Source organism: Melospiza georgiana, chromosome 6 (assembly GCF_028018845.1).
Source record: "Melospiza georgiana isolate bMelGeo1 chromosome 6, bMelGeo1.pri, whole genome shotgun sequence".
NCBI lineage: Eukaryota > Metazoa > Chordata > Aves > Passeriformes > Passerellidae > Melospiza > Melospiza georgiana.
Genome location: NC_080435.1, coordinates 28311446 through 28337613, shown reverse-complemented (window position 1 = coordinate 28337613; position 26168 = coordinate 28311446). Strand labels below are relative to the sequence as shown.

At 43.2% G+C, this 26168-nt stretch overlaps 2 protein-coding genes across 2 annotated transcripts in view; both read left to right on the top strand.

Moving 5' to 3' along the window:
* Nucleotides 1–1317: 1317 nt before the first annotated feature.
* Nucleotides 1318–8363, top strand: PRRG4 (proline rich and Gla domain 4). The gene is made up of 5 exons (XM_058025456.1): nucleotides 1318–1423; nucleotides 4622–4785; nucleotides 6099–6147; nucleotides 6876–7011; nucleotides 8144–8363. The coding sequence occupies exons 1-5, from the start codon at nucleotides 1318–1320 to the stop codon at nucleotides 8361–8363; spliced, it is 675 nt and encodes a 224-aa protein (XP_057881439.1).
* A 13293-nt stretch (nucleotides 8364–21656) lies between these two features.
* QSER1 (glutamine and serine rich 1) overlaps nucleotides 21657–26168 on the top strand; it is a 41351-nt gene continuing 36839 nt past the window's right edge. Inside the window, exon 1 of the mRNA XM_058026287.1 lies at nucleotides 21657–21787. Within this exon, the coding sequence (XP_057882270.1) occupies nucleotides 21672–21787 (116 nt within the window). The 5' untranslated portion in view covers nucleotides 21657–21671. The remainder of the gene's footprint in view (nucleotides 21788–26168) is intronic.

Sequence of the window (26168 nt, the reverse complement as noted above, 5' to 3'; positions counted from 1 at the left end):
ACCCCCGCCAGCTTCTCAGCACCGCCGGGAACCCCGGGCACAAAGCCAGGCTCAGGGATCGCAGGAGCGGAAAGGACCCGCTGCCTATGCGGGGTCAGGCAGGTGTCTGGAGACAAAGCCCAGGGCAAACCCCTCCTGCAGCCATCCCGGCGCCCGCCGTGACCCCTCTGTGCCCACGCTCCAGGGGCGTTCCTGCCCCGCCCCGGGGCGGCCCCGGCCGGGCTCGGGCAGCGCGGGCGGGGGCGGCCCCGGTGCGGCCCCGGGACTGCGCCGCGCCCTTCCCGGGAGAGGCTGATCTGCACAGCCAGGGAGAGGCTGATCCACGACTGATCCACATTGCCGGGAAAAGGCTGATCCACACAGTAAGGAAGAGGCTGATCCACACCTGATCCACGCCACCAGGGAGAGGCTGATCCACACCTGATCCACACAGTAAGGAAGAGACTGATCCTCAGCTGATCCGCACTGCCGGGGGAAGGCTGATCTACACAGTAAGGAAGAGACTGACCCACACCGCCAGGGGAAGAAGAGTCAGAGAAGAGTTGATCTACACCTGATTCACACAGCCAGGAAGAGGCTGATCCACACCTGATCCGCACAGCCCGGGAGAGGCTGTCCCACATCTGATCTACACAGCCCAGGGAAAAGGCTGTCCCAGCTCCTCATCCACTCAGCCAGGAAGAGGCTGATCCTCACCTGATCCGTACAGCCAGGAAAAGGCTGTCCCACACCCGATCCGCACGGCCGGGGGAAGGCTGTCCCGCCGGGACAGGTAGGGCAGCGCTGGCTGCTCCTTCTCTCCCGGCTCTGCCCGGGCCCCAGAGGAAAGGCTGTCCCCCGCCCTGGCGTGGCCCCAGTGCCTGTGGCACGTCCATCCCCCGGGCGGCGATGCTGTTTTTACCCGTGTCGGGTGGCTCCGGGTTTATTTCACCCCTCTGACAAAACGGGCTTTGTACCTGTTCCCGTCGGGGGGATTTTGTTACCTCCTACAAAAGGCAGCACTGCCGGTGTCAGAGCCCACCCTGCGGGGCCCTTCCCCGGGGGGCGCCGCTCTGCTGGGCCGGGACAGGAGAGCAGGAGGCGGCCGGAGCGGTGACATGAGCGGTGTTACACAACCAGAGCTCCGCGAGAGACAGGCAGGACCTGTTCGGGTCGGTGCCTCTCGCAGGAGCCGCCAGCCCCCCGTGCGTGTAGGTGCTTGCGCTGGATGACTTCAGATCAGGATTCACTCAGCGTTCACTCAGCGCTGACACTTCAGAGGATTGCGCTGTCGCTGCTGCTTAACTCACGTTCGTTTCTGTCTGGCAGATCCCGGCCATGCTCGCCTTGTTGGTGCTGCTGTGTCAGCTGCGTGTGACGGTGCTCGCCTTTCCTCACTGCCCTGGCGGATCAAAGGACTCGGAGCAACCGGAATGGAAAGATGGTAACTCAGTTTTAACGTGACTTTGTGCTTTCCAAAATTATTTCTAAGTTTGCTTTGCTGGCTTCTTTAGTTGTTTGGTTATTGTTGTTTTGGTTTTTTATGGTTTAGTTGGTTTTGGGGGTTTTTTGTTGGTTTTTTTTTGGTGTTTTTACTTTATGACAAAATTATGCTGCTTTATGCCTGATTTCAGATTATTTTAATACCTCTTGCTGAAATGAGCGATAATTGACTTTGGTGTTCATATCAAGTATTTATCAGACCTTGTCGTAAGTGCAGATTGGGACAATTGAAATTTTTCCAGCCCGCTGGCATTATTGTGGTTGATACAACCAGAATCCTTTAGGTAACATCAAAATTCAAAAAAGTTTGAAGCCTGTGTTAAGACAGCGTTGTTTTGGTACTGTCTCAGCACATCACAGTTGTATTTGCATATCTCAAACTGCTTTATGTTTGAAATGGTTGATTCGGTTGTTTTTTGAAATTGCTATTTGCTCTCAATGCCAGGCCCCCTTACAACACCTGGAAAGAGAAGCGTAGTGCTGCTTTTGCAGTTCTTCCCTGTGGAGAGAGGGAGAGAAGTAAAAAACAAATAAATTCCCCTCAGAGACTCAAGCACTACAAAGCAAAGGCTGGTTAGCATTTTAAGGGCTTCAAAAATAAATTCCTGCCTTAGCTGTCCAGTCTTCTCAGTGGACAAGGAGTGCTGAAACCTTAAGACAGATTTTAAAAAGTCATCACATGGAGCAGGAGGCTCCTTCCAGGGCAGTATGAGGAGCAGAAACCATGGCTAGCAGAAAAGTGCTTGTGACAGATGATTTGTTAAAATCCATCTTGCTCTGGGCATGAAACATCAGGCTGCCCCTTCCCTGTGAGCTCCTGTGAGACCTCACAATAGGCCCAGACCATTCCTCCTTTAAAGACAGAGTTGGAAAGAGAAGTTTCCAATTAATATCAATAATATTAATATTATAATATCCAATAATAGTAATATCAATAAAATATTGAATTTTTATATTATATATATATATATATATATATATAAAAATATATATATATATATATATATATATATATATATATATATATATATATAAAATCCAATAATTTAGCAAAAAAAAAGAACAGTTGCCAAAGGGGTACCTGCATTGAGAGGTCGCCCTTCAGCATTTTCTGAGCATCTTTTACCTGCAGAGCTGCTTCACTGAGAGTATTGTGTGGTTGCATTTTTAATTAAATAATTAAATGCTGGGCACCCTAAAACTGCCTGGATCATTTTCTCAAAGCAAGGACTGCAGAACTGCATTCAGGACCCTCACATTTGGTGCTCAATTCAAATCCATCTGTTTCATTTTTCAAACACTGTTTCAATCACCAGGTAGCAAGTAAGTTGGAGATGGAGATATGTGACAAAGTGAAAAAAGTGCAGATAAATGGATAAAAATTCTTAAAAAGAAAAAATGGGCCATGTATCCCTGGGAATTGAGGGTTCTAGGCTCCAGGCAGTTTGATTATGCATTCCATTTTAAGCAAAATGCATCAGTTCTCTAAGATAATTCAAAGGACAGCTAATACTACTTGCATGGTAAAGAGTGAAACACTACTGAGCAAAACTGAAGATCTCTGCTTCAGAAGAACAAAGTTACTTTTGTAATTTGCACTGAACCAAGAATATTGATAATATTTTTTTTTGCCCCATGTAATTATTTTCCCTTTCCACTTGTGGGTTTGAGGGAGTTTTGATTTTGGCTTTTGTTTTTGTTTGTTTGAGGGAGTTTTGTTTGTTTTGTTTTTGTTAAGTCCTTTTCTCTGCTTACTCTCTAGGTATAGTATAAATATTTTAAGCTTAGATTTTCTCACAGTTGCTTTAAAATAACAAAACCAAATGGATGTACACATGTGTAGCTCCTTCAGTACACAGTGTAACAGTGTGCAAATGATATAAATATATGCTGTCATATTCCTTAAATATTCTATCATATTAAAGCCATAAACAGCCAATATGTAAGTTATGCTGCACTTTTCCCAGTTTTCAGAGAGCAGAGTGTTATGAGAGAGCACTGCAAGATCTAACAGTGACTCTTGGGGTGAAAATTCCAGAGCGATGTGATAATCTTGCCAAACAGGCTAACAAGAACACAAGCTAATTTGTAGCTGAATAACTTTATCCTGAATCTCATCTCCTTTTTCAGCCATCCAGCTTGGTGTGTAACAATGCTGTTTCTGCATTACACTTGCAAAAATAATCCTCTAGTCATTTTGCTCAACCAAATAGCCTGAATTTCGTGGACATAGATTAGGCTTTCACTAGAAATTTGGTTTTGCCCTTTTTTTTCCTTTTTTTTTTTTTTTTAAATAAGAAACTGTAGCAAGAGCAGGCTAAAACTTGACTATGTAAAATGCCTAGTGAGGAAATACATTCCTGTATTCCAAAGCCTTCTATAATTTCACTCACTGTTCTGGAATCTTACCTCACCACTTAATCCATGAGGCCTCATGGAACACAAAAGAAGAGAATCTCTTCTTTTCAGAAATCTTCAGAAATGCATGTTGTCAGTAAAACTCATATCACAGACAAATTTAAAACAAATAAACTTGGCAATAAGGCACCTTTACATAAAGTTTGGTGCCACGATTGTGAAAGGAGAACAATTGTAGAATGACTAGGAGTCTGCTGATGTGATTTAAAAACTAAATTCTGTAAATAAAACTGCGACTCACAGATACCAGAATATTGATAAAGGTATATTTGGTTTTTTCCTTCCCCCACCCTTGTCTCCTTCCCCCACTAGGTCAGGGTGTTGCTTACTTTGCATCTGGCTGAATTTTGCTTTGTGTGACAATTTCTTTGTTCTTAAGAGCTCCAGTAAAAACTGCTGCTGACATCCCACCAGGGGTCACACCAAAACTGGACCAGCAGTTCTCATGACAATCAAATTCTCTTGGCCCGGATAAGGAATAGCTGAGATGGCTTTTGAGAAAGGCAAATACATTTATTTCATGTTACATAGTTAGAAAATATAGTAGAGAAGAAGAAATTTTAGGAGGAGACTTTGATCTTTCCCTTGTATGTAGCTGAGATATGGTAGGGGAAGAAATTATCCCAACGTGCTCCTTTAAAATCTTTGCCATTCTTTAAAAATACCAAATTTAGCCTTCCTAACTTGTTTTAAATCAACTTTTTTTTGTTTTCTTCATTAGTGTTCACATCTGCAAGGGAGGCCAATTTATTCATTGGACGACATCTTCTGAACAACAGATTTGATTTTGAAGCATTCACAGCCGATAACCTGGAAAGGGAATGCAATGAAGAACTGTGCAATTATGAAGAAGCAAGAGAAATTTTTGAAGACCCTGATAAAACGGTAGCAGTTCAAATTGAATTTAATTTAATGAGGGAGGTTATTGGCTAAATAACCGTATTTTTATACAGAAATTATTGCAACATACATTATTGTACACAAATACTGTAACTCCTCTAACACATCACTGAGAGATGACTGCTTATTTTGTTGTAAAAGCAGATATCCCAATTACATGGGGTTCTTGCTTTAGGTACACAGTGAATGCACTTGAATATGTTGAATAATGTCTTAATATATGAATAATGCCTTAATATATCAGTGTTGTCTTAATATATGAATATTGTCTTAAAGACATTAGATGTTGCCTTTAATTCTGCCAATGAAGCTTCAGAAGTCCCACTTGTGGCTATTCCTAGATTTTTCAGACTTCTGGATTTTTTTAGTAACTTAGCAGCATCCAGTTTAAATGTTTCACATTATTAATTATAAATGTATTAATTGACTGATTGCCTCCTAGTGTCACGCTCAGAAGTGTTTTGTAAGAGGCAAAACTGCGGTTCAGTTATTGCTGGGTATTCCTGTAGCACCACATTCTACCTCCCCACCTAGACATGGCTAACAAGAAACCTGGTATCTAAATATATATAAATATATAAAAATATATAAATATATAAATATAAAAAGAAACAATGAGAAACCTTTCAGCTCAATAAAGGAATTTGAGGATTGTCTGAAGACTGGTTGTTGCGCAAGCAGCAAGAATCTTTTTGTGATTCTAGGTGTGCTCTGCACAAAGAATGAGGAATTCACCCCTGTTCTAAAGGTGGAAGTGTTAGCTTGCCATTACTAACAATTTCCTAAGAAAAAGGTCAAATTGGCTAAATTGAAATTTTGCTTGAGTCTTTTGCCTGGTAGCAAAAGCGAAAATTATAACTCAACACATTTAATGCCTGATGGTCATAAAACGTTAAAGTTCTCTTAAATGGATCCCACTATTTTTCCTAGCTGATGTGAATTCAAATGTTGGAATTTTAAGAATTTAACTTTGCCTCAAATACTGTTTTGTTGGGATTTGAAAAAAAATAATTGTAAGCATTTTTTGGTGTCAGAATATACCCTAATTTCTATTGTCATCTGGCAGAAATGTGAGGTAACACTATAGTTAAATGCACTTTTTTCTTTTACCAGCTGGGATCTGAGAAATTTTAATGCAAAGTTGTAGAAGAAAAATACCATGGGATGAGTAAATACAAATCCCTCAGCAGGAGTTATTTCTGTTTATGCCACTGCTAAATTCTGCCCAAGGTACCATATTAAATATAACCTGTAACTTATTTATCTCATATAAATCTGATTCTTTTTGGGTTTTATAGATGGATTTTTGGAAAGACTATTCAACTAAAGGCCCCAACATAAAATTAGGTACGTCATCTTTTTACTTTTTTATTATATTGCCATATTTTCTGGTTGTTATAATAGTACATTCTTAATAGAGCATGCAATCAGTTAAAGAAATCAGAAATTATCTTTTTACTGAAGATCACTGTGAACTGTACAGATATTTTAATTTCCTGATATGATAAACCTGAAGCATCTTAAAGTGGGATCCAATATAGGTCTGTAGGTAATTTCCTTGACCATTCCTTTATTACACAGTTGGTAACTTGGCAGTGATTCTGTGGCTGCTCCTGTGGTTTGGTTTGGTTTGGTTTTGTCTCCTCCCTCTTTCTTCAATAGTAATATATAACAGCCTGATTTAGGCTCAGAGTAGTCTGATGCCAGATAATTTTAATATATTTAATAATTAATTAATTAATTTTAATCAATTTAATAATTTTATTTAATAAAAAATGGTCAGTTGGATCTGATCAAGGACACAAGTACATGAAGGAATATTTGGAAGGCTTTGGAAGACAGGCATCTCAATAGTTTCCTGTAGAGAAAAGGGGGCACCGACTCGCTTTTGTTTTAAGTTGACTGTGAATGATTCTCTTGGGTTGTGTTGCTCAGATTTAAAGCTTCTTACAGCAAGTTAGACATTTGTGGAAGGAGCAGCCTAATAGCTGTGCTAAAATAGTATTTTACAGTGAACACTGCAGGCTGCGTAGATGGAAGGAACAGAATGAAAATCACCCATGTTTTCTCTCCAGGTGATGAGGCACTGCAGAAGATTAACGTCACAGGGCTGCTCATCAGCCTGGTTGCTGCTGGAGTGCTGTTGGTTATAATTGCACTGATTGTCTTCTACTGCTGCAAGAGCAGATGCAAATCAAGGCAGCCACCAGGGTAAGGAATTTCACTGCTTAAAAAACCCAAACACGCACAAAACAAACTCTTGCTTAAGAGTGGCACTTAAAAATCACTGTGGGTTGGTCTAACTATTGTGTTCTCAGAAAATCCAGTGGAAGTTCGAGTTCTTACTTGCCTAGAAGCAAAGTTAAGTGAGCACCAGCAGTAGTTAATAACACAAAAACATAAAACAATATTGTACTCCCAAACCTTTGGGTTTTCCTTTTTTTTAACTTGTGTGTGTGTGTTCTTCATTTCAAAATATTCTTACTAAGATGATGGAATAATTGGCCTGCAATGTGAAGTCTAACATGTTCTGTTGGTGCTTTCAAATAAGCTGAATTCTCTCATGGCATGTGCTCTGCCTCAGATGTGAAGTAGTTGTGGTAGTAGATGATGAAGCAGTGTGGAGGAAATGCTTTTTTACCAAGTCTCTACTCCTGAATGCTCCTTTGTCCTAATCTTGAAAGGAATATAAAAGGATTCTGTGCTTCCTCTTCTCTATAAATGTCACATCATTGAGCTGTTCTTACCCTGTGGTTTGGAGAGAGTATTCTGGTCTTTGTGATCACTGAAAGCATGGTTTTTCTCTTGTGGGGTTTTTTTGGGTTGTTTGGGGTTTTGTTTATTTTGTGCTTAAGACTTAATTGTGGCATTCACATTCCCTGAAAAATCCCTTCATCCAGGATTTCTCTCCTGGGAAGTTGAGAAGCCTCGGAGAAAAAGGAAAACAATAATTATCTCATTTGCTTCTCCTGTGTTGTGCTCACATGTGGAATGTGTTTGGAGATTGTTTACCCACAGGTGATTGTTTCATTGCATTCTGCTGTGAGTTGTTTTCACTCTTTGGCCAATCAGGGCCAAGCTGTTTTGGGGCTCTGGAAAGAGTCAGGAGTTTTCATTATTATCTTTTTAGCATTCAGTAAGTATCCTTTCTGTATGTATTCTTTAGCATAGTTTAGTATAGCATTCTCTAATATAGCACAGTGTCCTAAAATAATAAATTAATGTTCTGAGAACACGGAGCCACATTCATCATTCCTTCCTTCATCCCACAAACACAATACTTCATCTTCTTGCTTCCCTTTAAAGCAGGACTTTCCACTCACCTGCTGTTGCCTTTGTTTAGGTACATGGGTTATGCGAGGAGCAGAAGAAGGAATTCAGCCAACATCTTCAGGAGGCACGAGGAGTTCTCCTTGAGCCCCCTTCCCGAGGACCCGGAGCTGCCCACCTACGAGCAGGCAGTGGCCTCTGATGGCCAGCACGCCGTGCCCCCACCCCCTTACCCAGGGCCCCCCAGGCACCCCCGGCTCTTCAGAAAGTCCATGTCCCTCCCTGGCCCCTAGGCACGCACCTGCTGCTGGGCTCGGGGCGGGTTGCTGGAACATAACATGCTTTTGAGAAAAGTGCGCGCTTTCCTTGCATATTGCAAGATGATTTACAGAAATGTGAAAGATCTTCTGGACGACGAGGGAGCAGTGAAGTTCCCGTTTGGGAAAAGAGGGCACCTGGCACAAAGGCTGCAGGACTGTTCTTTGCACAAAGGCAATGTGCCAAGAGGAGAGAATGCAGAAAGAGCAAGTCTTGCAGTGCTGCCCTCTTCCTTATGAGCCATCTCATCAAACTATTGATTCTTCATTAATAGTTTCATCTTCTTTTTCTTCAGAAAGAACAGTATTTTAATTGCTCATATTGACACTAGCTATTTTTTGTGACTTAATATTTTAAACCACCATAGGAAGTCTACTTTGTTGTTTGACATATTCACTTCTTTGCTGGGTGAATTTTCTATTCATTCTTGTAATGGACTTGAGTGCAAAAATTATTTCATGGCTTGATCTGTCAAATATACATATATATATATTTATAGTACTGCTAGTGGATTACACTGGTTTGGTTTAGACATTGCTGGTCACACAACTTAATTGGTTGTATTTTTGTGTGATAATTTTGCATCAAAAGGAAGCACACTGCCAATTCTGGCAAAGCACACTTGCATCAAATTGTTTTGATGTTGAACAGGTCAAAGAGAGGAAATAGAATAGTGTGGGCCAGTGAATGTTGAGCAAAAAGCCAGAGATTTGTCCCTTTTTAAAAAGATACTCAGGTTTCACAGCTAATGTTTCTTTCATGGTTTAAAGACTGAAATGTAAAGAGAAACACTTAACTTTCAAACCAAAGCCCAACCTACCCCCAGAAGCACTTTAATAAATGTGTCTGCCACTAAAGGGATGACAAAATGATTCCTTTAAGTAGAATGAAACATCATATTAGCTCAAAAATCAAGAGTCAAGAACTCCAGGGAGTTATTGGTTCTCTGTGTCAAGACACTTTCTGTATCTACAGCTGTAGCCACCGTGAATTTTACATCTTCTTTTTTCCCCCCTCATTGAGTCAATGCTGACAACAGCAAATTCTATTTCAATTTGGTGCCTACAATCCACTTTATAAGTTAAAGGATTAAGGGTTGAAATGAATATGAAATATTTCACTGAATTTTATTTTTTTAACATACTGGAAGCTACTGTGTTGTTGAGCGAGATGCAGAAATTTGAGATTTTCAATCTGTAAATGTCTTTGTAATGATGGAAACACGTCAAGTCTTGGGATGTAAAGGGGGCACACTGACAGTGCTGCACAATGAAGTCTTCCCCTTGGAAAAACAAGTACAATGCAGTTGGTAGCAGTGCCATTGGTGTTCCTGTTCACAAAGCTTCACCATCCAATTTGGCTTTTGGTGAGTCACAAATCTCTCTCCACCTCCATTTTTTTGTTGAGAGATGGGGGAGTCCCCATGTTGGGATGTTTCAATTCACTTTTGCCCTGCTTGTGAAAGCATTTGGAAGTTCTTGAAGTTCTGTAAGACTGAAATAAATGAATTGTGTGAGGTCACTGTTGATTATCAAAATACAAGGTGATGACAAGCTATGCAATCATAAGCTTGCAAAAACACTCTCCCATATTTCCCTTTCATTTACCTAACAATTTTTCAATTTTTTTAATGTGCATTTTGAGCTCTAGGGCACACTTTTGCCTAAATTTTTCCTGGGACTCAAAAATTACTAACTTACGGAACTGACAGGAGCACTGCAAAGGAAAGGGATTTCACGGGGCTTGTGACCATTCAGAGATTCTGTAATGGTGCTACAGACATCTGGCAAAGGCAAATTTTAAACACACTACAGAAATCGTACAGAATCCCATTCAATCACTGGACATTTGATTTTTCTACTGTTCCTACAAATTATTTGCAGCTGATTCCATCAAATGCAAGAAAAATCTCATCCTTCATAATTAATAAAAAAAACTTAAGAGGGTGTAACTGTTAAACATCAATGGTGTAGTGCTCTGGGCAGTAAAATGCCCTTTCAGTAGAGTAAAACACTCAAATTTACTCAAGGAGTCTGCACCTTAGACCCTGAGAATGTGCAGGACTGACATTCAAACACTGGTTGCACACAGCATGATAATTTGGGAGACACATCCTGCCTTTTGCAAAGAAGGAACAAAGTTTAAAATTTAGTTGAATACAGTGTAAACTTACCTCTCCTTGCAGAGGGACAGAATTCCTTTGAATGCCACTTGTCTGGGTTGAGTTTGTTTTCCTTCTTTCATGCACTGACTCGTGGCCCCCTCTTACCTTGTATCTGGTCTCTCTTTCGAAATCATAATTCAACAGGGTTAACAGAGGCAAAATCAACAAGAGACAGACTATAGGGAGTTATGAATTTAGATTAAAATTCAAATTCATTTATTTTGCCACGCTTGCAAATTTTACATGTAGCTTCTTTTGAAAATGGAGTTGCTATTAGAATACATAAAGCAGCAAATGACCCTGACAGAGACCAGGCTTAGATTGGATATTGGGAAAAATTCCTTTACTGTGAGGGTGGTGCTGCACAGGCTGCCCCTGGATCCCTGGAAAAGTTCCAGGCCAGGTTGGATGGGGCTTGGAGCAACCTGGTCCTGTGGAAGGTGTCCCTGCCCATGGCAGGCTGTCTGGAACTCGATGATCTTTAAGGCCTTTCCCAATCCAAAGCATTTTGTGATTAAGTAGGAAGAGGAGGAGGAAGATTTTTGAGGAGCAAAGCAGCAGCAAGTTAACTTGTATAGAGATTTAAACTGTCAGAGTTTTGATTTTGGTGTTTCTTTCCAGGACCTTTAGGAAAGACAGTGGATTTTAAGTGATTTAACAGAGATCTACTATGACTGTTGGAAACAGAACTGTCTAAACAAAACACTGGTAAACACAAATATTCTGTTTTAAACGTGTCACTATAAGTGCTGTTAGCCATTGCCTTGAACAATTTTCCAGAACAACCTTTTCAGCATCACAGAAGATTACAGCATGCAACATTTTAGAAAACAAGACAGTTCATTAATTAGGGCAAATTATAAGGGTCAGGAAAGTGATCTCTGGCTGTGTCAGTTGAAAAATAAATCATTGAACCTGTTTACTGCTGCAATAATAAAGCCTGCTCTATGTTCTATCAATTATGCATTTATAGGCCAGGGGGTTGTTGGAGTTTTTGTGAATTCATTGGAACAGCAGAACCAAAGTACAACGTGGAAGTGCATTTCCTCACCACAGCTGATGAAAATGTGAGCTCTGAAACATTTGATTCTGGTCCTCTCAAGGTTTTTATTGGCTGCAGCTGAAGTGGGATTAGAGCAAGAAAATGAGATAACTGATCACTTCAGGTAATAAAAAGTATAATGCTCTGCCAAATTCTTTACCACAATGCTGTTGCCAAACCCAGTTCAGAGTATTCTATTGTTATAGTGATGCCCACTTCTATTAACTGGAATGTTTCAGTCTGATCTGCCCTTGAAAGTTATATTTGAAATCTGAAAAGCGTAGCAAAATTCCTTATCATTCCTCAGATTATCAGCTGTGAATAAGATTAATTTATTACCTGCAGCTTAGCAACACTATTTCTAGCTTTAAATAAACCATCAAAGTAATAAAAAAAACCAAAAACAAGCAACAAACCAAACTTTTCTATCCACAGTCTCTCCTGCCAACAGAACTTTTACTGCTGCTATCCTTGCTTGTTCCATGTGGTATAGAGAACAGGAAGGAAATTCTGGGTTTAGAAGCCATTTTCAAACACTTCAAGCACGGCCTTTCCATACTGTAAACACCTTTCAATTAATTCCTGTCACTACAAATTTATCACTATCATTTCCACAACAAAGAACTTGTACGTGTTTTCCTCTCAAAAATCTTAAGCAGGTCTTCTCAAATAACCTGCTCTTTATTTAGCTATTTTTGACTATTTCCAGTAATTTCTGAACTGTATAAACAATTACTTAATCTTATGAACATGTTTCCTTCTACTTGTCTGTCAGAACATTTTGAATGCACTTGTCACTGGCTATATTTAATTCTAACTTTGATTTCAAGTGCTGTCATATTTTGGGTGATGGGTAGCAATATTTTAAACTCTGCTAGTCTCTATATTATTTTGTAAAACAATTTCCAGATAAATGTTTATATAAACTAAGCACAGCAAAAGAGAAAATGCTAATTTAGCCTATGATTAAAAAATGAAAAAAAACTCAGACAACCCTTTTGATTTCTTTTAAATTGAGTTGGTAACAACTCTTCTGAAAGCACCTAAAGGGGGCTTAGAGGAAAATGGAGACAAACTTATTAGCAGGGCCTGTTGTGACAGGCTAAGTGGTAATGGTTTTAAACTGAAAGGGATTTAGACTACATATAAGGAAGGGGTTTTTACCATGAGGATGGTGAAACATTGGCACAGGTTGCCCAGAGAAGTTTAGGATCCATCCCAGTTTATATGGGGCTCCATCCATGAAGATTCTCCTGCCCATGGCAGGGGGTTGGAATTAGATTACCTTTGAAGTTACCTTCCAACCCAAACCATTTTAGATGGTTCTTAGATGATTTCTCATGCCATAGAGAACTTATTGCTAGAGAAAAAGGGCTATGGTTTGTTTTCTTAAACACTGGCAGTTTCTGCTCTGGACAAAATCTTCCTGCTCCACTGCTCTAGTTTAGCTGAGCATCTGAGGTTCATGAACTGCAGGCACTGAAGATGAACTCTTCAAGACTTAACCAGGTGTTAACCCTTCCATCTTCCATGACTTTTGTCAGGCCTTGGGTGAGCAGATTTAACACGATGGTATCACCAAAAAATACCCCTTTCCTAGGGGTAGTGAAGTAAGTGAGATCCCCCCAGTGAGGAGCAGAACAAAAGCAAGGCTGGAAGCAGGAGTTCCTCATGTGGCAATGGCAATTTCAATCTGAAGTGGAGGCACACATGATGCAGTGTGTGTGGAATTCCTCAGAGAGGCAGGAGGGCAGCTAGACAGAGCAAATATGGAGCACAGTGAATTTCATTAAATTAAGCCACTTTTGATTTACCCTCTGGAAAATAATTCAGAGCTGTGCTTTTTCTTCCAACCATACAAGAGGAGCTGAACTCCCCACCGACTACCCAAATCTCCTATATTTGAACATCCAATGAAGCTTTTTAACCAGATAACTGAACTGATATTTGAAATACGGCTGATGGGATAGATGCTTCATTCTCATGAAGTGTCTTGGGACAACAATTCCATCTTTCACTCCATTTATATAAATTAATCATGGCAAAAGAGAAAATACTAATTTAGCCTATGATTAAAAAATAAAAAAAAACCTCTGACAACCCTTTTGATTTCTTTTAAATGGAGTAGGTAACACTTTCTTGCATGCTATAGTTGGTAACACTAGGTGCTTTTCCATGGAACCCAGACTACTGAAGCACTGAAGCATTAAAGGCCATCAGATGCAGGCAAGCATCCCATTCTGGGAGCCCCACACTCTAAAGGGAGCAGACAGACTTCAAAGCACCTGAAAAGATATTTCAATCTAGAAAGTGGTGCAGTTAAACATAAGTTTTGAAATTTTAATTTCTGAAGCAGTGCCTACTTCATTTAAGAAACAAGAAACACCTCTGATTGCTCAGTAGGGCTCAAGCTTCAGTTTAATTTCTCTGAAGATCAGCAAGTATTGAATATATAAACATCCAACATTTCACATTAAACACCCACTATTGATAGGGAAATGGAGGAAAGGAAAGGAAAGGAAAATGTCTTCTAGTAAGAGTTAAAACAAAACACTCTCTATTAAAAATATGAGTTTGTTCAAGATCAAAGGTTTTATTTAGGTTTTTTTGTTTTTCCTATGTGCAATGTCATTGCACATTTCTCCCACTTACCTTATACTTGTTCTGGTCCTTACTGGATCCTTTCATAAATCATCCAGTGAAAACATAGACAACTTTCTCAGGACTGGGTGATTTGAGGCAACACAAGTGCAGTGGTGGCACCTTGGAAGGAGTGGAAGCACATGACCAGGAGGAGGATTGGGATAAAGAAGGAAATAAGATCTTCTCCTCATTGCTGCAATGAGCTTTGCACCAGCTCTCCATCATCTTTTGTCATGTTAGAAGTCAAGCTTTCATAGAGCAACTTTAGCTCAATAAAATGAATTCTGAAGATTTTGCTTAATTTGTTTGTACACATACTCAAGTTTTCAAATAAATGCACAGAGCAATGTAAGTGAAGAAATTCAAAGGGGGGCATTTGCTGTGAGGTTCCAAGACAGAGTGTGCTCTTTGAAAGGCAGCACTCTCTTCCCTATTCACACATATCTTAATGCCTAGCTTCATATTTAAAGAGACCACATGCCAAATTAAATGCAAAATCTAATCTGTTAAAGCAACTGCAATTTTCTGCTTTGGTCAGAAACCCAATTACAACAACAAACAACGCAGCCAGTGATTAATAACAAGCCTAACCAAAACTCATGTTATTACTGCCTATCTGATCTACTCACTCATTCCTGCTCCTGCAGGATACCACAGGCTGGCAGCAGCCACAGCCTGCACAAAGGTGCTGCATCCAGCATGTGTAGCTGTCCAACAGTGCTCAACAGAAACATGTGCTGCAGAAATCTCATTTTGGGCACTTTTCACAATGTGTTGATACATCAGACCCAATTCAGCTTTGGCCTGAACTTCTTCAAACTTCATCTGATTAGATACATTCAAGTCGCTTGATTGTTTTATCTTTGAAACATTAGTTTTTGAAAAAGAATGTCCTCAAGTCTCCAAAACACTGTTTCCAAACAATTGTGAAGATTCATTCTCTCAGCACAAGGCTATTCATTACATTTATTTCTAAATCTTTTGTTGACACATCGTTAGCCACTGAAAGCTAAGCACCAAGGTGTTTGTGTATGTTAGCAAACTATTTATGATACTGTGATAGTTCTAAAATAAAATACTATTATGTGCTGAAATACAATCCTTTTTGTCCACTTGCAACAACCAAGCTGTAATCTCAGACTTGCACCATTAATTGCACGTTCTGCCCTTAACTAATTTCTTCCATCAACAACAGGTGAAGCTGCTGATCCAGCATGTGCATCTGACTATTCTTCCATGATTCTCTTCAGTCCACCAAAAATTGCCCTAAAGCACAATAAGAATTTTGCTGCAAAGCCCAGTTTACAGGTTTAGCTGAAAGCCTCTTAAAGGAAGAGAAAAAATATTTTGGCACAGAAACGCAACGGAAGAGCCAGAACAAGACCAAAAGCAGGCATCATCTGTTATGGAAAAGCAAAGTACAGGAGCAATGCTGTCTGTGAAAGGAGGCACTGGGGATAGAGAGACATTGGAAAAACAGCATAGAGTCAGGTTTGTTGTACCTGCAGTGAAAAGGAAGTCAAAAGCACAGGCACCTTGTGCTGCCAGCCTGGTGCTCTGACACTCATGACACCATTAAAGCTGTACCATACCACGATGTTCTTCTGCAGAGCCAGGTATGGAGGGGCTTGACAGCTGGCCTGCAAGCAAAGCTGAGTTAATGGAAGAAATAACAATTGATGATTTTCCAGTGTATCCACCGCAAGGAAGAAGACAAGGCTGTCAGCATGGAAACAGATTAGAAAAAAAACATGGAAATTTTTGTAAGCTAGACTAAATGCATAAGTAGATGTTTATACATGTCTTATTAAATTTCTCTAGAACTTTTGCCAATTATATTGACATTAATTGCTTTGCACCAATGAATAGAATAAGTTATTGAGATATAGTTAACAACTTAAGATCATGTTTTGTTAAGAGTATATAAGCTGGAGAACACAAATATAAACTTTCTATCTTGGACCCTGATCACATGTGTGTGTCACATCTGACCTAATGGTGACAGCCAGTCTTGTACATCCCATCCTTCAGTGGTTCAGGTGACACTCCTCAAGGACAGGCTGCCATCCAGAGGGACCTGGGCAAGCTCAAGAGGTGGCCCATGGAAATCTCCTGTGGTTTAACAAGGCCAGGGCTGGTGCTGAACCTGGGCCAGGGCAGCCCCTGGTACCAGTCCAGGCTGGGGATGAGCAGATCCAGAGCAGCCCTGGGGAGAAGGACTTGGGGTGCAGGTGGGTGAGAGGCTGGACAGGGTCCAGCAGTGTGCAGCTGGAGCCCAGAAAGCCAATGCCAGCCTGGGCTGCACCCAGAGCAGCCTGAGAGCAGCTGGGGAGGGGATCCTGCCCCTCTGCTCTGCTCAGGGTATCCCACCTGGAGCTCTGCATGCAGCACAGCAAGGACAGGGAGCTGCTGCAGGGAGCCCAGAGCACAGCACCAGGATTACAGGGATGGAGCACCTCTCACAGCAGGACAGGCTGAGGGAATTGGGGTTGCTCAGCCTGGAGAGGAGAAGGCTTTGGGGTCACCCAGCTGTGGCCCTCCAGTGCCTGCAAGGAGCCTGCCAGAGCAGTGGAGAGGGACTTCACAAGGGCATGCAGTGACAGAACAAGGGGGAGCTTTACAATGAAAAAGAGCAGCTTTAAATCAGATTTAAGGGGTAGATTCCTTGCTGTGTGAGTGGGGAGGCCCTGGCACAGGCTGCCCAGAGAAGCTGTGGCTGCCCCATCCCTGGAAGTGTCTAAAGCCAGGTTGGATGGAGCTCTGAGCAGCCTGGGATAGCAGAATGAGCCCCTGCCCATGGCAAAGGAGTTGGAACTGGATGATCTTCAAGGTCCCTTCCAACCCAGGCCATTCCATGATTCTATGCCATACAATATAAAAAACAATCACACTCAAACACTGGCTTACATTTCTTCTGGTAACATATGTAATAATTCTAGCACACTGTGCAACAAAGAAGCTAATAAATAAATATAACAGTTACAAATAAATACATTGATGCCAATCATGAACTGGAGCATGATTTTTGGCCCTGGATCTGTGATTGCTATATTGCTTTAATTATGATAAAATCACAGAAAAGTGCCAACTATTCCTTAGCCTGATCCTGCATTTCATTTGGTATATGTTCACTCTAAACATGTAACCAGACCTCAAAAAGCAATATTGCCATTCAGCCTTGTGCAACAGTGAATGATTTAAAGAGAAGCAGGAAATTTTCCTTAAGGGGCAGTGTGTGTGAGCTCACAGAGTTCTCCAACAGAGCTGGCTTGATTCTGGCTGAAGTGTCACACAGGCAGAGGAGCCCAGCACTGTCTGCAGAGTGCACTCCTGGACTCCAGAGATTCCCATGTGGAATACACCACCAGCCAAGACAACATCTCACCACGAGATGTAAAACTCCCCTGTCATCTCCTCCTGGCTGCTCACTACAGCTGAGCCAGCTGACTCAGCTCAGCAACATTACAGAAAAATCACCTCTGGCAGAAAAAGGTAAAGGTGAAAAAGGGAAGCCAGTGGAGTGAATTCATTACTCACCCTGTGGCCAGAGCCCATCACTAGAAGTGAGAGGGTGAAGAAGGGAAGCAGGGACAGTCAGGCTTTCTTCTTTGAGTTGTCAGCAAGCAGCTGAGGCAGCCCAGCCCTGCTGCCACGCCACATCTGGAGGCAGCAGCACATGGAGATCATTCCTCAGACCTTAAGCAGATGATTCCCATTAAAGTGTAACCTTAAGTACTTATATCTGTCTCCTAGCTATCAAATTATATTTTTGATTCTATAAAGGATTTATTTTTTCCAAGTGGAGACTCATTGTTTAGGGAAAGAAATGAGAAACAAAAAAAATCAGTAGTGCTCCAAGCTGGTACACTGCACAGATTGTGTTACAGTGCTTCAACTTAAGATTTTGGTCTTAAGTAGAGAGAAAAATTGTATTATGTTTCAGCAAGATATTTTATTATATTAGATTCTTGACTTCAGAGAGAAGCACATACAATATCACTACTGGCCACAGGCACTAAATTATGCACTACAGTTCAGAAGGCATTTTCGCCCACTAAAGCTCAGTTTCTAAACAGTAAGTAACAGCTGCATTTGAAACAAAACCATTCCTTATTAAGACAAGATTCCAAGTTTCAGAATCATTAACACACCTAACATGACTACTAAATACAAATTTTAATATGCACACTTTAATCTAAACATTTTAAAAAAATCTAATTAACATGATCTATCAATGGACTTTTTCTATCCCTGAACAGATCCTTCAGAAAAGCTGCCTGTAAGTTTCCTGGGTACCAGGGTATTGTAAAAGTACTTACTCTCAACATACTCTATTGTTGTCTTAGAGAAAAGTGTTACAAAATACCCTTTGTTACAAAAAGATAAAATGCACAAGCTTGGAGGAAGATTTCCTAGACAGAGGACAGCAGCGAGCAGCAGGGGTCAGTTTAATGAGAAAGCCGTGGAAGTCTCCCTGGCTGATCTCAGGACAAGATTGACCTCATACACAGGAAAAGCAAATCACTGGATAAACTGACTTTATCTGATGGTTGTGGACATCAGTGATTAAGCTTTTAGTCTACTACACCTTTATTAAAACCATGTAGAAGAAATTAAACTTAACAACAGCTGTCACAAATTCTGTTTCGCTCAACTTCACTATTTGAATGCCAGCAAAAAGGATCTACTCCAGCAATGCTCAGGGAAGCACAGTGTCTGTGGTTCATTTAGTGGTATGAAGGCCCTGTCTGTATTTCCCTGCCTGCAAATCTGGATGGGTTCTTGTTGTGATTTCTCATGTAACATGATTTTACAGCCATGTACCCACCCCCACATTCACTTTAGAGCAGTTCTGTAATGGAAATAAACAACATAATGGCATTCTTTACAGTTCATGTTGCCATTACTTGAAGAAAAAACCAAACAAGACACTAGCAGTTTTACAATTTATTAACACATCCTTCCAAATTTAGGACAAGAAACTCCACAGCAACATGTTCACTCTAGAAAACCAGACACTACAAGTAGATGGAAAAGGCACTTCCTATCAGTTCCATGTATCACCCTGCTCTCAGCCCCACTTGAGGGAAGCAATGTGCTCTAAGTGTAATAATATAATGGCGATTAGTGGAGATCCTGCAGGGAAATAAAAAACTGTGGGTCCTTCCCCACTGGAAATGGCACTTTCAGCAGCATCAGCAGCGCAAACGCTGCACTATTAGCATACAACTGGAGTCATTTTCTGCCATCAGGCCTCGTTCATATGTAAAACAGCAACCCTCCCGCTTCCCGGGGAGAGAAAGTCTCCCACCCCCCTCACGGCTCCTCCAGCTGCAAGCAACACAGGTGCTAACTTATGCAAACACGAGGAAAACTCACTCTGCTGGTTTCTGGCTTTGGGGAGCTGCTGCTTCTCCCTCCAGCCTCTGCCCTGGCCTCTGGGTGACTTTGCTCCTCTCCTCAGTGCTGATGACTTTCACACTTACCTTTCTTTCCCTCCCCATCCATGGCTGCATTTCTTCCTGCTGCTTCTTGAAATTAGGCATGAGAAAAGCAGAACCTCAGCTTTTCCTCCTTCTCATTTAATACTGATCACTCCGTCTTTTCATTTCAATGTTGAGGTTTTTTGCAGCTTTTTTTTTTAACATCTAATCTGATTGGCTGTAGCCAAATTTCTAAATGCATTTCACTACAGAATTCATTTCAGTCTGTGGTTCAGAATTGCCTGGAGTGCTACAAACTGAATCTTCAAAAGACTTACTCGCTCATTAGCATACACCTTCCTCTTCTGAGCAGTGCCTTCAGGTGCAGTCACCCTCTTTCCAAGAGCATGTTCCTCATCTTTACCTCTGAGGCACATTCCTCCTGCTCATCTCGGCCTGCCTATCTTCAATCTGCAGGGAAAGCAAGACACCGCAGTTCACTCATCATCCTGATGTCTCCTTCGCTGCTACCCTGCTCTGTGCAGTTGGTGCCCGTCTCCCTTATTCATTGTTTTAACAACCATTCACCAAAAGACACAGGAATTCACCATCTACAAACCAGGTAGCTTAGGCTGCTCTAAATAAAAACAAACTGCTTTAGCCAGTCCTAGCTAAAGTAGAAAGTTTTACCATTTAAATTTAGACTAAATAAAAATAAAGAATAGATAGCTATTCTCTCTCTTCTCTTGCTAGCTGGCTTTTGGCATACATGAGAAAGCTGGAAAGAGATTTTTCACAAGGGCATATGGTAATGGACAAGGGGCAATATACAAGGGGCAATATACAAGGGGTAACTGACAAGGGGAAATATACAAGGGGCAATTGACAACGGGCAACGGCTTTAAACTGGAAGGATGTTTAGATGAGATATTAAGATGAGATTATTTACTGTGAGGAGGGTGAGACACTGGAACACCCAGAGAAATTGTGGCTGCTCCATCCCTGGAAGTGTTCAAGGCCAGGCTGGATGGGGCCTTGAGCAATCTGATCTAGTGGAAGGTGCCCATGCCCATGGCAGGGGGATCGGACTGGATGATCATCGAGGTCCCTTCCAATCCAAAGCACTCTGCGATGCCATCATACAATTCCATTCAGGCCTGCGGTGACTTCTCGATGGGGAATGCCCAGGTCTTTGGGAAGCTCTGACATACAGACACATAAAGAGGCGGTGGCTCGGCGCTCCCCGCCGCGGGGGGAGGCGGCCGGGCGCGGGGAGAGGCGTCAGCGCCCGGTGCCGGTGCCAGGGCGGGAGGGCGGCCCCACAAAGCGCCCTACAATGGGGCGGCTGCCGGGCTCCATCTTGGCGGCGGCGGCGGCCCCGGAGCCCGCGGCTGGCGGCGCTTCCCCTCAGCGGGAACAACATGGCCCCGCCCCGGTTCCTCCAACAAAGCGCCAGCGCTTCGCTCCACCGAGGAACCGGCCTCCCCCGTACCCGACACCGCCACCCCGCCCGTCCCCGCCTTCAGCCCCCCCACCCCGCCCCGGTGGCGGCTACCGCCCCCCGCCACGCTCCGCTCCCGCCGCCGCCGCTGCGCTTCCCCCTCGGGCCGCGGCCGCCCGTCCGCGAGTCACAGACCTCCTTCCTCCTCCTCCTCCTCCTCTTCCTCCTCCTGCTGCTCCCGCTCCCCCCGCCGGCGCTGCTGGCGGCGGCCCCAGCGGCCCCTCCGGCGCGGCCTCCCTGCCCCCGGCCACGGAGCCCGTGAGCCCCAGTGCGCTGGCGGGGGAGGAGCATCCTGGGAACGCGCAGCCCGACATGGGTCCGGCGGCCGCGCAGCCCCCGCCGCCGCCCGCAGCTCCGCCCGCCGCCCGCCGCTGAGCGGGAGCGGAGCGCAGGGGGCCGCACGGGGCCGCGGCGCTGCCCGCCCCGGATGAGGCGCCGCTCCCCCCCCGCCCCGCTCGGTCCCCGCCGCCCTCAAAAGCGCAGGGCCCCCGCGGAGCCCCCGCGGCCCCGATGATGGACAGGAACTACCCCGCGACCCCCGGCTTCGCCGAGCCCCTGGCCCCGGGCACCGCGCCGCCCGCCGCTTCCTGGGCCTACGAGCGCGGCGCCGGCAGCCTCAAGCCCAGGTGAGGAGGGTCCGCGGCACGAAAGGCCGGGGGCCGCGCCGGGGCCTGGCCGAGGGCGGCCGAGGGGGCCCCGGCGGCGGGGCAGGGCAGGGCGGGGGGCGAGCGGGGCCCGGCGGCCCCGGGGAGGCCGGGCCGGGCGGGGCGGCGGAGGCCGCGTCCCGGCGGGCGGGCGAGCGGGCGGGCGGGGGGCGGCGGCGGCGCGGGCTCCCCGCTGTCCCCGGCGGCCCGCGGCGCTGGCGGCGGGGCGGGCGGTCTCTCCGCCCCGGAGGCTCGCGTCGGGCTGCGGCGCGGGTTCAAGAGTTCACGCGTCCCTGGCCGGCTCCCGGAGCGAAGCGGGGCCGCGGGCACCGGCGCTGCCCGGCCGAACAATGCTGCCCGCCGGGGCACCGGGCCGGCCGCGCCGCGCCAGCATCCCCCGCGCCCGTCCGTTTCTCCGCCGGTGTGCGCTCCGCTGAGCCCGGCGAAGCTCTTCGCTCTAAAGCGCTGCTCCGGGGCGTGCGGAGCCTCCTCCTCTCAGCCAAAACTTGTGTGGAGCGATTCAGTCCCGCGGAGAGTTCTGCAAAGTTCCGGGAAGTGCGGGGAAAATACGGGATATCTTATTGGCTTCGGGTTGCTTTTTGATTGTGTAACTCTGCCAACTAAAAGGAGTATTCTCTAGGCGATGATATTTTCGTTATCGCCTGCCTTTTATGTCTCTCGCTTGATTTATCTGCAGTTCCCATCTCGACGGCGTTTAAAGGTAAAAGAGAATCTCGGGCTAAAAATATCCCATCAGAATAGGTGCGCTGATAGATGACTTTGCACTTGGTTCTGAAAGTGGTCAGACATGTCTGATGAGATTAATAGATTATCAGGTCAGAAGGACTGTTGCAATCATTTAGTCTGACCTCATCATAATGCAGGCCATAGAACTTTTCTTTTCCCCCTCAATCTGTGTTTGGAAATAGAGTTTACGTTTTAGAAGGTGTAGTTAAAAATTTCCCATGAGCCAAAATTCAGTGCAATTCTTGGTAAAGTATACAAGTGACTGATTTATATTGTATTTCTGATATGAAGAGGGCTGTCTTTAGTTTTTGGCCACCGAGTCCTGTTTATAGCTTCATCAACGCTGAAAATATGTCGAGTATGAATTCTTATGAATTCTAATTAATTTCTTGCTTTACTTATTTTTCTTAATAAAAATAACATAATCTTTTGAAGTTTATTGCCAGAGATTTTTTTCTTTTTTCTCTTTACTTTAGTTATTCTCCCAGATTTCTTTCAGATTTCCTCCAAGTTGTCCATTTCCTTTCCTGAGTTGTGCACTTTGCATTTGAGATGCAGTGAGAAGATCTCAGGAGCTCCCTGGAAAGTGAGTGAGGCGGTACATTCCCTGTTTCACAGAGAATTGCAGCTTTTTGGCCAAACCCTTGCCCCATCAATCCCTTTAGCCAGTTTCTCTGAGGAGCTGCCTGCATGGCAAAGTAAGGTCTCTATATAATTCTTCCCAATTTTTCTTCCTGACCACTGAAGTGCTTTTGGTGCTGTTGCTATGTTGATTTCAGTGGAAGTCAGTGACCTGTCCTTTCTGTATTGCTTTTGCCAGCTCCCATCACCTCTTGAGGGTCATGCCAGCTGTTTGGAGGTGATTTGGATTTCCCAGGTCATTTAAGAATAGGTAGTGCAGAAGCAGAACTTGGATTTTACAGGATTTTCTTTTTTAATATTTAAAATAATCCCCTGGTTTTACAACACATCTTGCAATTTTTTTTAATCGCTACTGTGTTAATGCAGTCTTAAATGTACATTTTGGGAATTCTTTAGGAGCAATGGCATGGACAAAAATCCCAAGACAAGTACCATGCAGAAGCTCATTAGATCACTGCCTGCTGCCTATACCAATCAAATTAGTATTATTGCATCCCTGTATGATATGGCAGTATTTATACTATGCTTCAGGAAACAATGTGGAGAAAACTTTTAGTTCTTTGAAATTTCATCTCCAGGTTCTATACATGGTGACAAATGATGCATTTAAAAATTGTTGGCTGAAACATTTAAACTTTTTTCTTTAACTGTACCAAGAACAGGGAAAATACTGAATAATGAATCCTATTTTGTGCTTGAAATTCTCCTGATGTAGCTTCTTTGGGTTCATGTCATTTTAACAAGAATTAACATACCCTGTCTTTGGCCAGATTTAAAGATATGAACCATGTTGGACACAGAGATGAGTAGAGTCTGGGCTTTAGGTGCTTGTGGATTCCTCTACTGCTGATGATAGCGCTTGTCTTTGTATGGATGGAGTTGCTGAGGAATGGGGATGGAAGAGTCATTCCTGTCACTGCCAAGGCTTGCAGCAGCCTGGAAGGAAATTGTGGAGGTATAGATGTACTGTAAAGGAATATGCTGTCCATGCCCTCGACTTGTGTTACAGATCACATCACATTTTTCACAGTGGTGTTTCTGATTGTGGTTGACAGGTAGTCATCTTAACAGCTGAAGCTGCATTAGCCTGATGTTAAATTAAAAAATGTGTGTCATGTTCATCTGGTACTTGCTTGAAAAGAATTCAGCCTTTAGGTGATATAGATGACAATATTTCATTCAAATCTCATAGTTATGCTCTTGCAGGCTGTGTCGTGGCAGGTTTTGTTCCCTTTGTGTGGAGAGCCATGTTCACAGTCTCAGCTCATCAAAATGATTTCTCCTCCCTACAAGCATTGCTCCTGTCTTCCTATGCTTCACTTCAGCCATCTGGTTTTTATCCTGCTTCTTATTTCTTGCAGGCACTGTTTTGTCTGTGCAATGCCTCTATTCTTATCAACTCAAAGGAAATGTGTGGTGAAGGGTTGCAAAGACATTTCTACCAGGCCTGCTGTGATATAACTCTTGCCATGGAATAGGAGATGGTGGATTGGGATGGAAGCTGATGGAAATCACTGGCATCCCTCTGGTACCTAAGCAGGGACACACTGGGATACTGCAGCCTGGTAGGAGGGGCTGAGGGGATGCTCCTGACCCCCAGACCCCTTACACAGCCTGTCAGCATCAGAAGGAATTGCTGGTGGTTCTAGGAGTGCCCTGCCACTTTTGGCCTTTTACTATAGTGTCAGAAAACCCCACCTCTGTGCTTAAACCCTCTTTCGGCCAAAAGCTCTTGAACAGCAGATAAGGTGTGCCATGCTTACTTGCTGCTTGTTCAGGAATTATTGAGTATTCAGAAACCAGCTGATGTGTAATAGTGTGAGAAACTGTTGTAATTGCTTGGAAAGAGATGTGGAGACACCTGATAATGGATGAGGTTTCTGGTTGAGTTTCTCTGACTTGGGGGTACTCATTTAAAAAAAAAGATTTTTACTAGTGGAAAGATCTCACTGTTCTTGTTCTGTTTTTACCACAGCTCCAAGACTCAAATCTGCTACATGTGATTAAAAGTCAGTCACAATTATTTTGTTGTTGATTTAAATTTTATGGTGATTGCCATGGTCTCTGATGTTCCTTTATGTCTCTATCCATCTCTGTGCTACCCAAGCATATGGGATTTTATGTCATTTAATTCAATATGGTTCTTTACAACAGATAGCTCTGGCATTGTTAGTGTGGCCTGTAACAGCTAATCTAAGATAAAGAGTTAGTTCCTGTGATAGTTCATTTGCAAACTTGCATAAACGGGAGGCTTACACTTATGATAAATGGTTATGATGGGTTTTTAAACTCATTTTTGCATAGCTGTCAAACTAATGCTTATTGTAACAGCTGTGTGATAATTGTGTTTTAGTTAAGGCTCAATTTTAAATTCTAATGGGTTTTTGCATAGCTGTAGGAACTCTGTGAGTGCAGAATATTTTAGAAAAGATGAGAACCCTTTCTTTCATCAAATGAAATTGTTCTGAAAGGTGAAACCAATGTTTGTTGTTAAATACATTCTACAGAAAGTTCCCTATGGCGTAGTATTTCAAGTGTGTGCTCATAATCTGGGAATATACTTAGAAATTTTGTATTAAAAGGCCCAGAAACATTAAATAAATTTTTAAAACATATAAAAAGGTAGGTCCCTTTTAAAATATTACCAAATTTTCTGTCATAGTTTAGATCTGAAACATTTATACATGCAAAATAAACACAGGTAGTCCATGGCATAGTGCAGATACCTGACAGGGACTTGCTGGCTTTTGTTTGGCTTCCTTTCTTTTTGGTTTTTTTTCACCTGCATTCAGCACACACTGAAATCACAGCTGTGAGAAGGTCAAAGATTGGCTGAACAGAAGCTGAATGCATTCTTGCTCTGTGTCCCACAGCTTTTCCCTGGTGCAGATGTGTGGTCATCTTGCAAAATCTTGACTAAAGTTTCAAAATGAGCCAGCCAGGCTTGTTTGGATTTAGATGATGCTTACCTGTG

What these genes read in the sequence shown, in the direction of transcription:
- PRRG4 (XM_058025456.1), top strand. Translation starts at nt 1,318, where the DNA reads ATGCTCGCCTTGTTGGTGCTGCTGTGTCAGCTGCGTGTGACGGTGCTC. An exon ending in GCAACCGGAATGGAAAGATG is followed by an intron (nt 1,424 to 4,621) that starts GTAACTCAGTTT and finishes TTTCTTCATTAG; the next exon opens with TGTTCACATCTGCAAGGGAG. An exon ending in AGGCCCCAACATAAAATTAG is followed by an intron (nt 6,148 to 6,875) that starts GTACGTCATCTT and finishes TTTTCTCTCCAG; the next exon opens with GTGATGAGGCACTGCAGAAG.